The 17159-nt window shown below is 46.7% G+C and overlaps 1 protein-coding gene across 7 annotated transcripts in view; it reads right to left on the bottom strand.

Moving 5' to 3' along the window:
- The window catches only part of gbf1 (golgi brefeldin A resistant guanine nucleotide exchange factor 1), a 59930-nt gene that overhangs the window by 3469 nt on the left and 39302 nt on the right, over positions 1-17159 (bottom strand). For 2 of the 7 annotated variants that reach the window (XM_023803887.2, XM_023803895.2), the window contains exons 8-37: positions 16521-16575; positions 16054-16134; positions 15286-15321; positions 14316-14460; positions 14002-14213; positions 13643-13811; positions 13199-13410; positions 12876-12974; positions 12375-12569; positions 11832-12024; positions 11511-11642; positions 11311-11399; positions 11037-11239; positions 10821-10944; positions 10576-10701; positions 9349-9431; positions 8931-9167; positions 8465-8558; positions 7983-8159; positions 7604-7668; positions 7369-7492; positions 7194-7265; positions 7016-7110; positions 6731-6884; positions 3026-3248; positions 2724-2881; positions 1952-2198; positions 1624-1826; positions 838-988; positions 509-639 (exon numbers count right to left, since the gene is read on the bottom strand). In XM_023803887.2, coding sequence (XP_023659655.2) covers positions 509-639; positions 838-988; positions 1624-1826; positions 1952-2198; positions 2724-2881; positions 3026-3248; positions 6731-6884; positions 7016-7110; positions 7194-7265; positions 7369-7492; positions 7604-7668; positions 7983-8159; positions 8465-8558; positions 8931-9167; positions 9349-9431; positions 10576-10701; positions 10821-10944; positions 11037-11239; positions 11311-11399; positions 11511-11642; positions 11832-12024; positions 12375-12569; positions 12876-12974; positions 13199-13410; positions 13643-13811; positions 14002-14213; positions 14316-14460; positions 15286-15321; positions 16054-16134; positions 16521-16575 — 4285 coding nt within the window. Of the gene's footprint in view, positions 1-508; positions 640-837; positions 989-1623; positions 1827-1951; positions 2199-2723; positions 2882-3025; positions 3249-6730; positions 6885-7015; positions 7111-7193; positions 7266-7368; positions 7493-7603; positions 7669-7982; positions 8160-8464; positions 8559-8930; positions 9168-9348; positions 9432-10575; positions 10702-10820; positions 10945-11036; positions 11240-11310; positions 11400-11510; positions 11643-11831; positions 12025-12374; positions 12570-12875; positions 12975-13198; positions 13411-13642; positions 13812-14001; positions 14214-14315; positions 14461-15285; positions 15322-16038; positions 16135-16520; positions 16576-17159 lie in introns of all 7 variants that reach the window. The other 5 variants (XM_023803904.2, XM_023803913.2, XM_023803923.2 and 2 more) reach the window with 5 other exon arrangements.

The following is a 17159-nucleotide window of genomic DNA, read 5'->3' as shown; positions in this document are numbered from 1 at the left end:
AAAAAAGCGCAATCTTTTAATTTTAAATATCTATATAAAAAATAATGTACACTTTTTCATTTACATTCTTAATTTTTTTTTACTTGAAAGAAAAACGTGAAAGCATGATTTAAAAGTCTAAAGCAGTGGTTTACAAACTTAAGGCAAGCATTAGTAGCATACCAGCATTGTAACGGATGTTTACGTACACAAAAACTTAAGACAAGGAGTTAAAAAAAAGTAATGTGTGCATTTTTTTTAAACTGATTTTGAAATGTAGGCTAGAAGGCTTAAGCCAAAAGCTAAATCATAAGTCTTTGCTATCTTGCTATGTGTGCCCTGCCTACTTTCTGATAATTGGTGATAATCGCAGTCAGTCAGTGCCAGGTATCAAAAATATCATGATATCGCCCTAACACCAGTGAGTATCACAAGCTGACAAGTCCCACTGTAAGCTACAGACACAGGTAGACCCATTTCATGCATACACAGACATGCTGGGGTTGACAGCCTCTGGGATCTTTCTTACCTTGTTGAAGCAGGACTCCCATTCCACAGCATCCAGGGTCTGCAGGTCATGCACTAACAGCGCTCTCTGCAGGTAAGTGAGGGCCTGCATTCGTACCTGACGCCGTGCATCACAGCATAGCCAGGCAATCCCTGTGTTAATAAACCACTGGATTTGTGATCAAGCTCATCACATGACAACAAACACTGATCACCATTTCTGCTGAATATGTCACTAGAATCATCTTTTAAAACCACCACTATTTAAAAACATAGTTATGGATTACAGTACAGTGACACTGAATAATGGCAACTAGTAAAAAGTTCTGTGCAAAGGCCTCAAGGACTGACCTTGTAGGAGTGGGCACCAACAGCTGGACCACAGGGTCTGGGAGTCTGCTTCAACCTTTTTTCCTGACGTCTCCTGGTGGTGCAGTTCCTCTGCCCAGGAGCTGTAGATGCTGGCTGCTCGTGTGTGTAGTGTATGCATCAGATCCAGCAACTGTGCCAGAAACAATAAGCAATGATGTCACCAAATCACCCTATTTATCAATAACATGCTGAGCAATCATATGTCTGTAATAATGATGCAGTAAATTAAGAGCTATGAAATCATAAAGGTTCCTTATGTTCCACCGTTATCGCTATGGATACGTGCTGTGCACTGTGACATGACAGCCGAGCTCATGTGATTCAGGTTCTCCTTGTCCTGTGTACCACTAGTCCTGAACTCGTATCTTGCCTACATTTTTAGGCAAGTACAAATTTAACCCTGATTATTAGTATAGCCACAGAACAGAGAGGAATTATAAAAAATATATATTGCAGCCTTGCTTAGTTTTTCAAATCTTGAAGGCCCAGGGTTGAGTGGAAGAACCAAGATTCATATTTACTGATTCAAAATATATCTGTATAGTTAATGCAGCATAGTGTGTTTAGACCCCAAGAGAAAGCCTACAGTCACTTACATGATGAAAGAGGCACCTGAACGCTTCACACAGGTGTGAAGAGTCAAGAGTATCGACAGCTTGAAACAATGTGATTAATAGATTTATAGTAAACAATGCGATTTACATTTATAGTAAAGCATATGTCAATACTGCAGGGCAGGGGAAGGTAAAGAGCTGCTGTACTTACGTCCTGACTAACCTGTAATGACACCGTGTGGTAGCTGGCTGGCACGCCCTCCTCCTCCTCTTCATCGCTGTGTGGCCGGGAGGGCCGCTGGCTGGAGGCCTTGACCCGTCGTGCAGCTGCCTCTTTCTCCCTTGGCCTCCTGCGCATCCGGCTGGACTTGGTGTCGTACTTATGGCTCCTCTTCTTCTCATGGGTCCTATAACCTGTAAGAGAACACAAACCTCTACAGCAGCAGAAACGCAGTCATCTAAGCAGCCATCCATGACAACAGCAGATCAACCCCAAAAGGCTCAAAAATCCACTGACGCCAAGCCAACATTGTGAATACCTCCATTGAGGCTGGCCTCCACAAACACGCGTATGGTCCTGACGCACAGCTCAAAATTCTCTGGGGTGACGTGGGCGGCATCGCGAACGATGAAGGACAGAGACTCCACACACTTTATCAGGGACTTAGTGTCATGAAGGCCCATGTCCTGGCCTAGTGTCAGGCTGTACTGGTTAACAAGGGGTGGGGTAGGTGGCTTGGTGCTGGGGGCCACAGACTTGGCAGCATCCAGGTCATCTTTTCCAACCTGAATAGAAATACAGGTAAAACAAAAAGCGAATGTATAACTTGAACAAATAAGAACATAAGAATACGAGATTTTACGCATATTTAGCTCACAATTTTTTACATGCCTGTAACATTGGAACTGTTGTGTGTTTCATTTGCATATACAGGCCAATCCTTCTGCATCACAACTTTCCCCACTGCAGATTCAATATATCAATAGAAGTTAAGTGGGATTTTTTCTGTGAGTTTTGCAAATGCCATAGATGACAGAAAAAGTTTAGTAACTCATAATTGCACAAAATATATGTACAGTGTTGGTCTGGCGGCTGGCCTCTAAAGTGATCTGACAGTGATCCTTGTATATGGAGTTTCTTCGTTTCACTTTGCAAAGGGACCAAAAAAAAATTAAGTGTTTTTTCCCAGATCACAGTGGGCCTCTGGCCCCATAATGTGGAAGGGTTGACTATTATTGTTAGTTGTCATCTTACAAAACCCATTTACAACATGTAGTTCTTTAAAAGGATATTCATATGGGCATACACACCACCAACCAACCGCTATTGGCCACGTCGACGTCCGTGATGGAGCGTGGCATCCTGGACTTGCCATGCTCCGTATAGACCTCAGAGTCAGAGGTGTAGCCCCGGTCCAGGCTAACCTCACTGGGGTGGTAGGATGACAACTCACTGTCCGATTGGGCACCTGGAACACCACCAGGAGATGGTGAATCATGAAAGTCAGCTGAGAAAAACATTCTTCTTTGGCATAAGAAATGTCACCTACATATTCTTTCATTAATGACAGGATTATAACTGGATATTAAAACATGAGAAAAGTTAGTAGTACCCGTGTCGCTGTCAGGTCCAGAGGTGAGCTGGAGAGAGGCTGGGGGCTTCACACCAGCCCCAATGCACTCCAGGAGAGAGAAGAGTGTGAACCAGTCGTCACTGCAATGGATGTTGGCAGCGTTGGTCTTCAGCAATTCATGCAGCCCATAGGCAACCTCACGGCTCACGCGGGATAGAACATGGGGCTTCATCATCAGCAAGAGCCGCAGAGAGAGCAGCACCTGTGCATGGGCAGAGCAATAGGTACAGGGTGTCTGCAGAAGTGCTGATGTGAAATGTAAAACCTTTTTGCCACGTCAGGCCAAATTTACGACCAAAGTGTAAAAAGAATTATGCTTCACCAAAATCAATATGCATGCATTTACACTACGGTGACTACACCCCCACTGTTCTTTCAAGTTTGTATTAAAATGGTCTAATAATTGATGTGTGAATAATAAATCAAACTTTACAATGGGAGGATCAAGGAATGGGTGCCTCAGAGAAATTTTCATACCAAGAACAATGGACTTAGACATTCAGTGTCACATTCTCCAACATTACTATCATATAAAGCAGCAGATTTAACAGATTCTTCAATATCTGAATTTACACTATGCCATGGATTGTTCCTTCAAAGACAATGCCTTAGATAAGTTACCTAGCTAACGCGAGTTCTGACAGCTGCTGCTCAAAAAGCAACTTCAGCTCAAAAAGAAAAATAGTCTCGCGTTAACTGTATCAAACCTTATCAAAACTAAGGGGTATACTCCAAAGTAAGATTAGCATGCACCCTTAAAAACTCATTCAATATTCTTTTATCCATCACTCACAGAGTGTGGGTATGTGGCTGGGAAGGCAGCGAAATCTAGCACTCAACCAAAAAGCCGTAAGGTTCCTAACAGAGTGACTGTTCTGTCCTGAAATCGGACAAATTAAAAGTTTTGAAACGCAGTATGCATTTTATAAAACGCTGAATAAACAGACAGTTTTATCTTAGTCTTATGACAAGGTAATAAAACTATTACATACATGTAAATGCATTTGCATGGTTTGTGCAGACTTGAATCGAATTGAAAACCTCACTCCAGACAGCTGACCAAAGTTGGCAACCCAGCGTTTTATTTGAAATGAACAGTAAAATGCATTGTTTCTGACAGAGGCAGCTTGTCATTCTGTTTGTGATGTTACCCTGAGAAATACAAACCAAATATGACAAAACATTGTTACGTGTCACTTTTTATATCTTTTCGAAATAAGACCGCCCATACCCCACTGCAATAGTGATTAAAGCGATCAGTTCTTTTGGCATGAATATTAAAGTGGACCTTTTATTTTATTACCGGTGTGGAATTAGATTAATCATGTGAAATTAATCTTATCAAAACCAATACTTACATCAGTGAGTACTAAGATATATGACAAAAATACAACTGTATTATGGGTTTGTGTCTTTTTGGGGGTGAGAGCAACTCTGCTACTGTGAGGATTACTGACTATCCCATTGTTTTCTTGATGGATGAGCAGTATGCTAATATGATGCCCCGTTAATAAAAACTAGTGCTGTCAAACAATTAAAATTTTTAATCAGATTAATCACAGGGTTGCTGTGTATTAATTTCGATTAATTATGATTAAATATCATTCATTTTTAATCTATATTAATCGCATTTCATTTTGCATGAGCAAACAGACTCAAGAAAAAAGGGAATATATATGCACTTAACATGTTTATTGAACATCTTGAACACGAGTCGGATGCATTCCATCTGCCACAGAAGTGCAATACCATGGACCCATATCAAAAAGCAAGATTTTTTTGCTTAGCCGGACAACTTGTCGGATTTAAGGTACCTCAGTTTAAATGGTCTTTATCTTCGTTCGCTTACAATTAGCACGAACTACCGTAAATCTGACAAATAATCCAACTAATCATGAAATCCAATTCTAGCCTGGTTAATTGCCATTTTTAGCAATATCAGTTGATAACACATTACGTGCGGTGCTTTACATATAAAACTCCGTAGCAACACATCCACAGATAAGTTGGACGGTATAGTGTGTGCGACTGATTTAATGAGCCACAAATGAGAAGTAGTGCTTAAACAGTATAAAACTACAACTTTCCCTTCTGTTGATAAAGGGCGCAGCCATCTTGGATTCTGAACTCGGGATCCTCTGTGCTGCTCCGAGATATTTCTCGGATCTCCGAGAAACGGGACCGCGCATGCCGTCACTTCTGGCTTCAAAACTCGGAATCCGACTCGGAATACGAGTTCCCAGGGCAAATGGAATGCACCAAAACTGCCCGAAATGGGTTGACAGAGACATTTCATGGATTTTGAGTCATTCTGCACTGCAGATGGGTTAATTGCGTTAAAAATTTTAATCAGATTAATCATGATGATGGATTAATCCGTGTTAACCTGTTAATTTTGACAGCCCTAATAAAAACAAAAGGTGTGATACGCAGATGTACACGCTACTAGCGGTTAAGTTGCGACGGAACTCTGACCATGAAATAAGTCAGTAATTCACTTATAGCTCAGCAGCAGTGTCAATACTTTTGCGTACCACAAATGTAATCTTTTGCTTGGGTGTTACATGTTTGCTTTTTGTGGCTGTATCTGCAGTCACCTTGGGCCACTTCTGATTGGCGAGCATGACTGGCACGCGAGATGCACAGCACTTCTGATTGGTGAGAATGTCACACAAGGAGAAAGGACTGAATTTGTAAAACTATTCTTGCGACAATTTTAAGATTTGGGTCAGACGTTCTGTACATAAAGCATATCCTAAATCGCAGCCTTTATTGTTTCAAATCGCGATTTCAATTTGAAATTGATAAATCGTTCACCTGTAGATGGATGACATTGTAAATGTCGCGAGCGGATACCACGTATGTACGTGCATGGGATGTGTCAGGGGTGTGACAGAACACCCTCGATGAAAAGTCTAGCAACCCCATAGCAATAGCAGAAGAAAATCTCTGGCACCACCTCTGCCCAAAACCTTGGATAGTACAGAACCCAATATATACACTATGCTTTTTCCTATACATACATACATACCTATGAAAAGTATTAAGGACAATAAAAGATTAATAACATTTATAACAAAACAGCATAATAAAAGTTATGTAAATGTGGTCTCTAAAAATATCTTGCTGTACTGTACTCACCCTTCTTCACAATCATTTTTTTTTTTAATACAGTTATTTATTCATGAATAATGAATAAATCTTACAACCAAGACAGCTGCTAAGTGACTAATGGGTGGGTAACATTTACAGCATGAATACACTGGATGAAGGGATGATTCACATCCTGGGCGTGACAGTGCAAGATTTCATCATGTTACTCAAACTGGCCCACAATTTAAAACTTGTGAATTGTTTCTTGTTTTTCCCCATTTAATATTTTCAGAGCCTGGGTAACTGAAACAGTGGAACAACAGATTTTGGAGGACCACTGAGAATGGCCTCAAAAAATTAAGACCAAGAAAACTTAAATTTAAGACTTAAGACTTTTCAAGGCTTTAATTGGTTCACCTCAAATTAAAAATATTTTAGGACACCCTGTAGGTAGCATTGTCAAACATCTCTTTTCACAGATGAAACCCTGAATATCATTTCTCAAAGTTGCCATTAATCACAGCATAGTGCATGGTAACAGAGCCGTAATGACCAGAAGGCCAAGGACACTGTCAGGCTACGTGGCAGTACCTGGGAGCTGATGTCCTCTCTGCGGAGCAGGCGTATGGCCAGCCTCAGGAGCCCCACCACCGCCCTCTCCACCAGGAAGCAGCTCTCCATGGCGTGCACACACAGATGGCAGAGGTGATCACGCACTGCCTGCCACACACACGACACGCGGTCCCTGTGGAGCAAGGTGCATACCCGTGTGAAACAATCATACAACATGTGCCAAGTTCAGAGCCGTCAGTGGTATCTGTCAGCACCCCAGGACGTGCTGCGCCCTGGGATGCCGATGCCGGCACCCCCTCATACCTGTTTTCCAGTACAATGCGCAACAGCATCTCCAAGCAGAAAGTGGCATCCTCCTCATCATAGGTTTCTTCGTCCGGTGTCACCGAGATCAAAGCCTGCACAGCACAGATTAACCGGTCAATGTGGCAGCTGGATGCACAGACTCTACTACACAAAGCGCAGTGTGAGAGACCACTACCTTCATCAGCTCCTGTAGAGATTCCAGCTGGAGAAACTTACTCTCGGTGATCAGCTTCTCAGGGTCACATTGCTGAGTGCCAGACGAAAGAACACAAGCAAATTAAATAAAAACTGCACATCATGCACTGGGCGGCACTCTTCTGAGATGCCTGGTTTGTGTGCGGTTCTGGTACCTTGATGCACTGCATGGCGGCCTGCTTGGCCTCCTGGTTCTCAGTGGAAGGCCCCCTCAGTCCAGATGGCTCCGCTCCACTCAGGGTCAGCCAATTGACAAAGCTCAGCACTGCTGACTCACCCCTGAGAACAACCGGGAGCTCTGGTTACTTACACAAGGAGGGAAACACTCATCCCATCACACACAGAACAGCCATCTCACACACAATCTGTATAAAATTCCATTGTCAGTACCGGTTTGATGGCGTTTCTTCTCTCTGGAGTGAAATTTTTCCACTGGGTTCAACAAAATCTTCAACCTGGAAAAGAAAAATATCCGTTTAACTGCATAACCATTTACTGACAATAGAGGGCAGTCTAACTCCATATATGCAGTATAACAGCAATCTGCGAATGTCAGCTGGGGTGATGCAGACATCTCAAATGAATACACGTCCTATCTATGAACTGTGTTTGCAGAATAAGAACATTTCCCTCTGTGTCTCATACTTCAGACAAGACTGTGCTACTTTAAGATATCATGGCAGTGTCTTTATAAAAGATCGAGACTCGTATTAGTCTTAATATAAACTCAGATGCTGAGAGAACACAGAGCCTGGGTCTCAGAGTTCACCTCCACCAGGGCCTTGGGCAGCAACTCGGCCCGGAACAGCTGCAGCATAGAGTCCATGATGTTCTTCCAACCTTCACGCAGGATGTCCCCGTGCCGGTGGGCCAGGCTGAACACTGTCCTGGCTGCCACCTGGGCCTTGGGGTTGCTCCCAAACACTGAGGGGAGATTATCTATGGACTGTAGTGGAAGGAGAGGCCATTATCAGTCTGACAGCACAAGCAAACCTCCAGATCAGTACAGCCAAAGAATTAGACGGCAGGGGCCCATGGCGGTGTAATATTGTAGAGTAATTTATTTATGTAGTCAAATGAAAAATTCATAGAGGAGAAACCTTAATTTCTCAGCTGCTGAGAAGAATGGAAAATACTATTAAAATTTCTGGTGTGCTGACAATGAAAACGATGACCAAACGAAGCAACGCTTTAGCACAATTCTGTCTGTGTCTGTGGCAGACGTGGACTAATACAGTGTTCACAAATCACCTCGCTGCTTAGTGTTGTGAACTTGCAGAGTGAGATGATCAGATTATCAAAGACGTCGCTGAATCCATAATGAGCAGATATCATGGCACATTTCCTGCAAAATAAAGCAGCCATTTGCAGCTGTTGCATTGACAGGGCAGCAATAATGTTCACCATTTTTTGCATGGATAGACAATTACTTAAAATTCTAGCTCAGTACAGCTGGAAATATGCAGGCTTTAAACACATTTACTGCAAAAATCATCTTTTTCAGTGACCTTGTTCTGCATATAGACCATACATTATAGAACACTGTCATTCATATTCTCTGTGGTCACAAATACATATTGATCTGATTGTACTTCTCAGATGAGTGCCATCACACCTTCTGACCACCACACCACACACCGTGGTTGCTGCAGTGCCACCAGACACGGTGCTTTTTTACTACCCAGTGGTGGTGACAGGGGCAATGTGACCTCCTTACCTGAAGCCAGCAATGGCCTTCTGGATGATGGCATCATCTAGGCTCTTGTCGAAGACATAGGAGAGGGCGGCAATGGTGGGCCCCCAAGTCATGGTGAAGAGGTCGTGATCATAGCTGCCAGGAGGCACGTGCAGGAAGATGCCTTCGGATGTGGCCCCACGATGCAGGAGCACGCTCCACACATAGTTCTCTTTCACCAGGCCCGTTTGCTCATCGGGCATCACGATTTCCTCATTCCTGTCCGGGTAGAACAGAGTGGGCAGAAATGACACACGTCAACACAATGTTCACTCCCACAACAAACAACCACTGTCAAGTGGCTCTGAAGATTAAAAGCTGGAAAACATGGATTACAGTGCATTATCCAAGATGGCTACAGGCCCATATGTTCACATGTTCGCATCACAAGGTAGCTTACTTGATTGCATTATAGATGTCTTCCAGCATATCCTGATCGAAGTCCTTAGACCCATTCACCCCTTTAAGGTTTTTCTTAAATTGCTAGGAAAATGAAACAAATTTTAACAGCATGGCGTAAGAAAATGTACCAAACAAAGACAGAATGAGCAGAACAGCAGCTGTGACCGAGCTCCTGGGTGTCGCTGTAGGTGCCATGTTGATCATGCAGGAATCCAGTGGAGACCCAACAAATAAACACGGTTTTATCAGCCAAGTGATCAAGTGAGCTGATTAGCTGGCAGCAGGTTTCTTAATGGTGGCTAAAAGGGAAATGTGAGCTCCTCCAAAGAGCAGGATGAGGAGACTGAGAAATAAACAGGCTGACGGCTCTGGGATCTGCTCTGCCAGTGTTTTCATACCAGGCCCAAGGAGACATTAACAAGAGGCCGGTAGAGACAGAGCAGCTGGGCTGCTATCCGATTTGCAGCTCCCCTTAAAACAGGAGCACATTACACCAGCAACAGGGCTGCTTATCTGCAAGGCAACCGGCAGGCAGCGAAAGGCACATGGCTGCTTTGTGTCGCTTTAATACAAAAAAGTAAGGATTAGATGACGACCTTGGCTGGGACAAAGTATGCCCAGTTAACGAGAGGAATACTGATGTGGATTCAGATTGCTAAAGCTAGCCACCAAGATACACGATGCTGTAATCACATGTAGGTAAGTCTAGGGTGGTGTCAGAATAAATTGGTATTCTGACTAATTCAACGAGACCTCATTTGAAAGAGGTGGAAAAAATAAGTAAAAATAAATTTGACACACGTCTAGCTGTTAGTAGGCACGCATTTCCACGTAGCTTGGATGTTTCTGTTAGAACTGATAGCGACGTTTGGGCTTTGCAGCCTGCATGTTTGGGTCGGGGGTGTTGGGGATTGCCGATGGCGGTGCACTGTGGGCGCCGGTGCTCTCTGATGCCTGCCCTTAGCGATGTGTTTAGTCTGCGGGCCCTGTCAATCAAGCGGAGCTGGCAGCCCCAGGCCTCCGCTGCTGCTGTCCGTCGGCATGACGAATCAGAACAATGGCTTTGCTGTCCTTGTCTAAACTGCGGCCCACATGGATGAGAAAGGCGGACACTGGCTGGAGTGTGAAGACCGGATTGCCTCTCTGACCCACAAAGTCACTTCCTCCGCCAAGGCGAGCTTCAAAGGGAGAACTGCTATATGAGCACATGCGAATGTGGCCTCACCTCCACAGTCATGGGGATGTTCTGCTTGCGCACGTTGTGGTTGTGCTGGTCAGTGTTGAGCATGATGATGGCATAGGCCAGGGCGAAGCCCGCGTCATTCGTCATGAAGGGGGAGCCGTTCACTTTCTGATGGGATAGCAATAGGAATAGTCACACACTGGACAAAGCAGTAAGGAAGGCGGAGCCCTAGGCTGCAGATGAGGCGTGTTCCGGGTACACGCGTGGTGTGTGTTTGGCCGACTCACATGCCAGTTGTCAGTGAAGGTTTCCAGGAGCCTCTGGATGACCGGGGCTTCACCAGGCAAGCGGAACGCCTCCAGGTACAGACGCAGGGCCTCGTCAATCCGAAGGCCTTGGAAAGCGAAGGTGCTGGAATCCAAACCAAGCGCAGCATGAGGAACTTGCTGTGATTTTGGAGGGAGAGAGGGGGCTGCGCGACGGGGAGGGAACTTGGTGCCTACTTGACAAAGCTGTCCAAGAGTTCCATGTTCTTGCGGTCGCTCACAAACTCCCCGATCATCTTCTTGTCGAGCCAGGGGTTCTCTCTCAGCCATTGGGCCACTTCGCCATTGTCCATGGGGCTACTGAGCAGGCCCATCTCCTGCAGGAACTGAATGCCCTTCTTGGGCTTCTGGTTAAACTGCTCTGTGCCTGTGATCAGGAGCTGTTTGAAAAACAAACAATGGCAGTGGCCTGACAGATATAGACGGGAGACTTAGCGGGGAAGTTCAGTACCTTCTTCTTGTTCTTAATGTCAAGCAGCTCCTGAGAGTCTGGGAAACAGCTGGAGAATCTCAGCGGCTTTTTGGGCAACTTCTTTTCAGCTGTGGGGGAGAGAAAAGGTTACTATTACACATAAAATACATGGATCCCATTCCTAAAGGATAACTAGAAGTAGCAGTAAAGGCAGATGGATGTGCTAACGCTGGCAATACCCAAGTCGGGTTCCTCCTGGTCCTGCCGGCCCTGTCTCAGCCTGTCACCTATCAGGTGTCCAGCAGAGGTGTGACACAGAGGGCTCACATCGGCCTCAGGCCCATTCCGTACAGTGGGGAGCCGCTCTGCTTCTGAAAGAGCGCAGTGAGAGAGACATGAGCACATAGCTGTGCTGATGAATGAGCTCAGTGCTGGGAAATGCGGCATCCTGCACCTTCCCGCGTTTGCGGAGTCCTTAAAGCAGCCTGAACTCCCTCTTTGCTGAGAGCACAAAGCAAGGCTACCATCACCTGACAGTGAGAGGAGCCCGGTCCACTCACCCGTCACCGTGCGTGTGCCATCACAGACGGTGCTCTCCCCGTCGGCTGTCAGGGTCTCCGATTGGTCCTGCTGCACCGTGTTGTTGAGCACTTTGGCCTGACAGTGGGCTTCTATGCTGTCAATCACGGTCAACAGAGCCTCCAGGGACAGAAGGTGGGTGGTATACAGCTGCCCAGATACAGGAAAGGCGTTCTGCAGCGTGGTGTAACAGAAGCCACCAGGTGGCCATTAGCGGTGTGGTTTTCAGTGCACAAGTCACTGTTTTGACTCTTAACATGCCAGCTTAATAACTGGGTCTACAGCTGAATGGGTGGTCTTTCTCCATATTTCAAAAAGACAGCTGTTTTTCATGACTATGGGTTAATTACTCCTAATTGCATTACCACACTGCACTGACCTTCTCAGCCTACATACTCGTTACGCTGATTTGTGAAATGAAGATGTCATTTTCGACTTGAGATTGTGCTTCTCTCCTAGTGACCCCAGAAAACCCCTTTCTGTCACGACCCATGGCCCAGCTTCCCAAACCTATGACAGCCCACCTTGGATAGCAGCTTGGTGAGGTCCTCAAACAGGTTGGAGCAGTAATAGTCACAATCGTAGTTGATGTAAAGCTCAGTGACAAAGCTTGGGATTCTCCACAGTTGCACGATGGCCTCCAGAGCCATCTCCTTCATCTCATAGGGCATTTTTGCATTCTCAGAGGTAATGATGTCCATCAGCTTCTTCAGATACATCTACAAAAGAAACACAGCCTGTGAAGGTTGCCTTGTAAATACACTCCAAAAATATTCACACAAAATTCACCCTGGGAACTGAAAGAGGAGATTCTTCGGTGCCACTTTACAATAAGGCTCCCTTTTGCCACTTGTAGATGGTAGTAACTCATTAATAAAAAGGAAACTGTGTTATAACTTTGTAAATTATCAGTAGACAATTTTAAACAAGTATTACAACCTAATTAATAACCAGGTTATAAACCATTCATAAACTCTTTATATGGGTAGCCTTATTGTAAAGTGGCACCAATTTTTCAAACTTACCTCCAGTTGGAATTTCAGATGCTCTCGCATACTTTCAAAGAGCAAGAAGCAGACTCGTATGGAGCTGGCATATAAATTCATACGGTCCATGCTTAGCAGCTGCAAAAGAAAAGAATGATTACCTGCCATGCCTGGTTTCTTCCCTCCATAAACATATGAAACAGCGCTCACATCACACTTAGTTTTAACAACTTATAGATATTAGTGGGATTTTCTGGTATCGAATCCGCCACAATAAGACACATTTACAGAGGTCAGCAGAAATCATGCAGGTGTGACAGCAGGAACAGAACACGATGGAGACAGCAGCAGGCACCACATACCTGGAAGAGGTGCCGGCATAACTCATCCTTGACCAGGCCCAGCAGAGACTGATAAGGGGCAATGTAGGCGGCCTCTAGGGCCACGGTCAGCAGCTGCAGACCCATGTGCAGCATGACATCAGAGTTGTGGCGGTCGTGCGGATTGGTCAGCGAGATGAGGAAGCGGAAGAGCTCGCGGAGGCAGGGCAGGCCATAGGGCATAGGGGCGACACCTGAGTGTTAGAGATGTGTAGGTCGTCTACAAAGCGGTCGTTGAGGGATTCGTATTCAGACACCCTGCACCATCTACTTCCTGTCTCTGATACCTTTCACTACATCACCCCCAGACAAACCTGCCTTCCCTACAGTGCTGAGGAGCCTCCCTCCCAGGTATTCCAGGGTACGTGAATTTCTGAGCCCTGGAAGAGCGTAAAGCCTCAGACAGCAAAATGATTCTCCACTTACCATCCTTCTGGCTGGGCTGTGTGAAGCGCACTCCGCGAGGGTTCACATAGTCCATGTCGTGCACAGAGGCACTGTCCGATTGCTCTGCCACTGAGTCCCGGTCCTCCAGTACCTCGGGGATGGATTCCACAGAGGCCGACTGAGCACGCTCCACCTGCTGGCCCTCACACTGCAAGAACAAGGCAGGATCCCTCTCTCAGCAAAAAACACAAAGCCTGGCATATACCTCCCAGCTCCATTTGATCAGCTCAGACCTCCGTCATGGCAAAGCTAAACACAGCCCTCGCAGCAAAACACCCATTCAGATGTGGCATGAACAGCAGCTAAGTTGAAACAGAAGCTGGCGCACTTCACAGTACCTGTGGGTCAGGCTGAGGAAGCTCGGGTGGCGCCATGGTGCCTGGAGTGGTGGCCGTGGAGCTACTCTGCTCGAGGTCCGTCAGGTCCTCGTGGGAGGTGGCCTTGGAGGAAGTGTCCAGGCCGCTGTCGGGGACCGGGCTCGAGATAGAGGAGGCGGCGCTGTCGGATGCGGGGAGGGCAGACTGCTGCTCCTCGACGAAGAGCATGCCTCCTGTACGGACGATCACGGGCAGCGAAAGGACACACTCACAGCTGGTCTCCAGAGCGGCAACACTGCTCATTGTTTAAACACAAATGATGGTTTTGTCCTCACCTGAGAGGTTATTGCTGAGCGTGGTGTGCTGGGGAGGTTCACTCTGGCCTGAGGAGCTACGCGCTGTATGGCGGGGGGGCCGCGGGGAACGCTTCTGCTTCTTCCACTTAGTTGACTCCGACATTCCCCCCGCACGCATCTTAAGCTGCAACAGAAGGGACAGGCTCTGAGCCAAGCGTCCGTCTGCGCAGCCAGTGAGTATGCCAGCTCGAGCAGAAGCCGCTGTACTGCGCAGCCTGAGCTACAGGTGTAGCCACGCATTCCAGCCAAGACACATGACTGGAGAAGTGCAGGCAAACCCACATGCGACTAGGCAAGGCCAGAGACTGCTGGATGAGACTCATGCTGGGAGGGGTAGCTCGCCTGTGTCTATTGTATTCCGCTGCACTGATGAATGTCTGACACTTGACTTCTTTAATTAATATAAAACTATACATTTGATTTGTGAAAGCCAAGGCATTATATCTGCATCTATGAACATAAAAACTCCTAAACAGGTATAAAGCATGTTAAACTCCTGATGGTATTTTAACACGCTCACTATCGCTGATTCGAATGAGGTCATTGACAGCTGTGTGTACAGACCTTGGTTATGCACGTGTTTGAATCAGATGGCAGAGAAGCACTTAAGCTGGTGCAAAATCAAGGGTGTGGTTTGCTTAGTCTAAATGCGAGGGCACTGGCCTGCATCACACTAATGCCATCTGACAGGCAGCCAGTCCTGATCCTGGAGGGCCACAGTCTAGGAGAGATGAGCCCTTCCCTCGCTGGCCTCTCACACTCCCAGCCTGCAGGTTGAAAGCACTGAGCACATGGGACCAACCTGACTTCAGATACTGTAAACAATGAACAAGGGCTTCAAAGGCAGCCAAAGAGCCCTGTTAGTCAGCGGACCTCCAGGATGCAGGAGCTCAACTGCTTGCCCATGTCCCAGGGATCGCCCATCGGCCCGCTCACGGCTCAGCCTTACCTGCACACGTTTGTTTTTCCACAAGATATTGTAAGCCTCGAAAGAGAAGGGCAGGTGCCAGTAATTAGTGAGGGGGGACATGTCAGCGGTGCACACAGACAAGTTCATGGGGGCGGGGGGGGCGCAGCCAGACTGAACACCATGCAGGGCCCCTTCTGAGTTCAGGCGGGGGAGGGGGGCAGGGGGGGGACTCCTGCACAAACACTCCATAAAGACACATTCAGGGGAGGGCACAGGATGCATATGGGTTGGAATAGTTTCAAGCAAACAGAGTCCAGGTCCTCAGAAGTGGCAAGAGTCACTGAGTCTGTCAGCAACCACATTCAGCTCTTCCCCATGAATGAAATGACAATGGGAAACAGACAAATACTTCCAAGTCACACAGAATGACAATCCTCACGAAACAGGGAAGCGCGTCTCTCTTTCGGATATTACCTTTGCCCTACCTTAGCCTGACAGCTACACGTCACCCCAGTGTCACTTAGCCAAGGGGAGACACAGGGATGAATGTGATATAATGATGGCGCTTTAGCTGAGCATTGAGCACAAGGAGATTCTGAGGGGAAAACCCCATATGCAAGAATATTTCTGTGAAATGTTTACAGCAAGTCAAGACATCAGTGGTGAGAAAATGCAGAGCTGGCCAGTCGGCGGTGGTGTGAGACACCCCCCACATGCACTCTATGCCGGAGCAGCCATGCCAGTGTATATTTAAGAATGCATTAAGGGGGGGCTGTCAGCCGCGACAGCGACCTCGTCCACAGGTACCCTCTCTAAGCCACTCTGACTGCTGTTTATAGGCTGCTCTGCCCAAATAACATCGTGTTTGTCCAGGACACAACTGGGGATCTGTGGGAAACAGGCAAATGTGTCGTTTATAAGGGAAGGGGAAGAGGACACAGGACTGGTACATGGTAAACAGGAAATGAGTACATGGCTATAGGCACAAAGGAGGCGAGAGGGCAGGTGGAGGTCACGGGTCATGTTGCTGAGCTGGTTGGGGGCCTGTCAGTGACGGTATCTTTCAGATGTAAATGTTACCACTTCATTACCGTAATTTAACAGAAATTATAAGCGGAATACTATTGAGAGGGGCAAAACGGTGAGCCCTGCAAGCAGGAGTGCCCCCAGAGGAAGCCCTGAGAATGAGGGGTGGGGGCAGGAAGGGACACAAGTACAAAAAGCCCCCAGAGCAGGGCCTGGGTAGACGGCACTCATGCACCAGCCTGACTTACCTTTTTCATGTTGGTGCCCACAAAGCCTTTGGCCTCCTCCTTGAACTGGGGCAACCTGAAAACAGCAAGGTTAATGACCACCTGCCAGGGGCTCTGAGGCTGCCCTATCACCCCCCCCCCCCCAACAAGGCACAAAGGGACCTCAGAGCCGGCAGTGACGACAATGCAAGTAATTCACTCTAATTTAATCCAGAGAGAAAATGAAGCAGAAAGCAAACATTCCTGTGGTGAAGCGTAATGACTGCGATGGAAGTGCAGCTTGTGTCCACATTAGCAGAGAGTCGCGCCTTTTGTGGACTCTCCAGCTTTGCAGCAAATGAGATGTCACTGGGGCAAGATTGGCGTTAACCACTCCATAATCGTGTCGTCCCACAGGCTCGGTGGCGGGGTGATCCGCGGGCCCAACAGATTAACATGCGTAATACCTTTGCTGCCAAGTTAAGCCTTCTTTGAAGCACTTGATTGAATAGAAAACACACCATTCCCAAGCTGACTGACACAAGCTAAAGACTGGTCTTATGAGGGGTCTCTGCTTAAGAGGAGCCACCCAATAATGAGCCGGACAAAGAGAAGGGCATACTAGGGCGGCGTATGTGTGCGGGAAACACACAGCGGTGAGTAGGCGCCTCTTAATTAAGC

This window comes from Paramormyrops kingsleyae, chromosome 3 (genome assembly GCF_048594095.1).
Source record: "Paramormyrops kingsleyae isolate MSU_618 chromosome 3, PKINGS_0.4, whole genome shotgun sequence".
NCBI lineage: Eukaryota > Metazoa > Chordata > Actinopteri > Osteoglossiformes > Mormyridae > Paramormyrops > Paramormyrops kingsleyae.
The sequence above is the reverse complement of the archived record's forward strand: the minus strand, read 5'-3'. Positions and strand labels throughout refer to the sequence as shown.